The sequence below is a fragment of the Sinocyclocheilus grahami genome, unplaced genomic scaffold, assembly GCF_001515645.1.
Source record: "Sinocyclocheilus grahami isolate Dianchi unplaced genomic scaffold, SAMN03320097.WGS_v1.1 scaffold9860.1, whole genome shotgun sequence".
In the NCBI taxonomy this organism is placed as follows: domain Eukaryota; kingdom Metazoa; phylum Chordata; class Actinopteri; order Cypriniformes; family Cyprinidae; genus Sinocyclocheilus; species Sinocyclocheilus grahami.
Genome location: NW_015512893.1, coordinates 396 through 3,383, shown reverse-complemented (window position 1 = coordinate 3,383; position 2,988 = coordinate 396). Strand labels below are relative to the sequence as shown.

The window sequence follows — 2,988 nt, the reverse complement described above, 5'->3', positions numbered from 1 at the left end:
ATTTATAATATATAAGCATTTTAAAGATTTATAATTGATCTATAAATGTTCATTAAATATATATTCATATTCAAAGTACATAAATAATTTTAGAAAATTACTGATTTTTAATCAAATGAAATTTTCCGGTTACTGGCAAGGTTGTGCTTCAGACAGACACAATCAGAAAGAAACTTTAAATAAAATGCGAGTTAACACCCAACTAGGGTTGCAAAAACTTGGAAAATCTCCATTAAATTTCAGAAACATTCCAGAACTTTTGGAAACTTCCCAGGATTTTGTGTAATCTTCCAGGGATTTTTGGAAATTTCCAGAAATTTTCCACCCCTTTGCAACCCTACACCCAACAAACATATACTTTAAAAAAACAAGAAGCTGAATCTGAGTTTGAAAGAGACTTTTGCTGAAGTTTTCATGCAGAGAGCATGTCCAAACACACTCAGAAAGATGAAAACTGTCTATGTAATAAAGTTGGGATTCTATATTTTGCCACCCTTTGTGCCATAAGGGTGCCGCCTCTCAGAGACGTATAATCTAGGGCTGAAGAACATCATGCAATGAGAAGATGCAGAGAGCATGCAAGAAAGTATAACATGATCCGTCTGAAATGTCATCTTAGTTATTATGCATAATACCTTGACATTTAAAACCCATTCTTAAGTGCAATATGTCAGACTCAGCTAAACGCTTTCACTGGCTACGGGAAAACCAATAAAGTTGCTTTTCTTGAACTTAAGTCTGACAAATCTGGTTCGTTTTATCTTCTTATATAAGACAAAACACCAGTGAAAGAGTTGTACTTCTCAGCCTATCAGGGAGAGCATTCAAACTCCCAAAACCACCCGTTTAAGCAAATCCACTTCAGTCTGACATGCAGTTTTGAGCACTTACCACAACGTAAAAGCAGCAGCGAACAGAGAAATAAACAACGTAAATAATAAAAATAGACTCCGCTAAGGAACAGCCACACACTTCAGCCAAATAAAATAAACATACAAAATCAAACTGAAATAGGATCTTGCACCATTACGAATTCATAAACAAAAAACGTAAAATTACATCCACTGATCATTCATTTGTACATTCACGAAAATGGAAATGAAACATCATTACGACGGAAACAACTAGCGTCACATACCATCATTGATCTCGTCAGGCTTTCTCCTCTTCTCGTAGATGAAGATGATGGTGATGAGAATAATGACCTCAGCGACAATGCCGAGGAATGGCCAAAGGGCGGCCAGTTGGCTACGCACACGCAGCTGAATCTTATCACTGGCTGATCCTATTTCATTGGTGCCCTGGCACTGGTACATGCCCATGTCTTTGCTGATGTCCAGATCTTTCACGTACAGCGTGGTCTTGTTGGGGGTGTTCTTGATCTCATACTTGTCAATACTGCCATTAACAGAGTGCGTCTGTGTTGACAATGCAAAATTGTTAGTAAGTTATTAAGGCTGATGATACGAAGGGCAACTTTGAGCAATGTTGCCGGGCAACTTCTGGTAATGGGCAACCAGGTGAGAGACAGGGCCCATTAACAATCTAAAGACAGAAATGTATTGCCCATTCTCAATGGGAAAGTGCTCAAGCAAAATTGGTCAAAAAGTTGCCCCGTGTATCATCCGCCTGATGCTATTTGTAATAACTACTAGCACACAACAACAGTTATTATTAACAACCATCCAAACATAATTATTAAATATAAAATTATTAGACAATAAATTAAATAATCATAAGAATGAATGCATTGTATACATAACAAAATACATTATATAATATAAAATACATGATATAATAACAATATCAGATATTTTATGTAATATAGTACTGGACAATAGGTTGAACAACAATAATTATATGTAATTACTACCATTGTAAGTTAAATTAATAATGATTATTTTATTAGTAGCAGGGCTCTGAACTGGTTCAAGGAACGAAAACGAAAGCTGGAAACAAACAAAATTGACAGGAACAGAACCAGAAACAATCAAATTTTATAGTTCCGAACAGAATTGAAAATTTGAAATGGCCATTAACCAGTTAATAACGTTATTTTTATCATTCCATTTAATATTTGAAATTTGCCGTCAACCAATCACGAATTCCAGTAGTACGGCCTATGCAAATGTGAGCTGACGCGTCCAACTAGTGAAAGGCCCATGCTCAGCTGTGAACTTATCACAGGGAAGACGCAATGGCAATGCAAAGGTGTTAAGAGTTTATCCGAGGATAGTGTAAGGAGGATTCAACAGATCAAACGCACCTGCAGCACTTCTGTGAACAGAGAAAACAGAACGAAACTATAGGCTTACATAAAAATAAATATAAAGGCATTATACACAAAATATATTTAACTTAAATCATTGACAGATTAACAAAACGAAAGAAAAAAAAAAGTGAGCTCACTGTGACATGTTCCAAAGTTCTCGGAAAGCAAAACGAGACAGCAGAAAGTAGTTTTCTTTTTTTTGCAAAAGCTTTACAGTTTTGAATGACCACCACCTCACTGTGCTGATATAGCCGATGTGAAGGATGATGTTTTACATTGATGAAAGTACAAAGCCTAGCCTATAATAAATAATATTTTATCTAGATACGTTGCAAATATGTAAACATTTGGATTTGTGACGAATAAGAGAGGTAGGCATCAGTTTCATCTTAAATTAATTTGTTTTTGGATTGACTTTTTTTATAGCCTAAGTGCATAGCCTTAACATTAGAGGATTTGTTGTGGAGAGAAACAGAAACAGTGTTTATAATCTTTGTAAACACTTTGCGTTAGCCTACCAGCATTTTAGCCTACATTATTTCTGAATGTAATGGGGCTAATAAAATGCAACGTGAGCCTATACGCGACTTTTTTTTCACTCTCAAAACGCAATCTTATACAAGTACTGTTTTTAACAATCCAGCAAACATTTTTAAATATCTTAAATACTTTAATGTCTTTAAAGTGTTAATAGATTTTATTTTGTTTAGTAGCAT

The 2,988-nt window shown here is 35.0% G+C and overlaps 1 protein-coding gene across 1 annotated transcript in view; it reads right to left on the bottom strand.

The window, feature by feature from the left end:
- The window catches only part of LOC107578349 (basigin-like), a gene marked incomplete at its 5' end in the record, with an annotated part of 2,926 nt that extends 1,478 nt beyond the window's left edge, over positions 1 to 1,448 (bottom strand). Inside the window, one exon of the mRNA XM_016264318.1 lies at positions 1,139 to 1,448. Within this exon, the coding sequence (XP_016119804.1) occupies positions 1,139 to 1,448 (310 nt within the window). The remainder of the gene's footprint in view (positions 1 to 1,138) is intronic.
- Between the last annotated feature and the right edge of the window lie 1,540 nt (positions 1,449 to 2,988).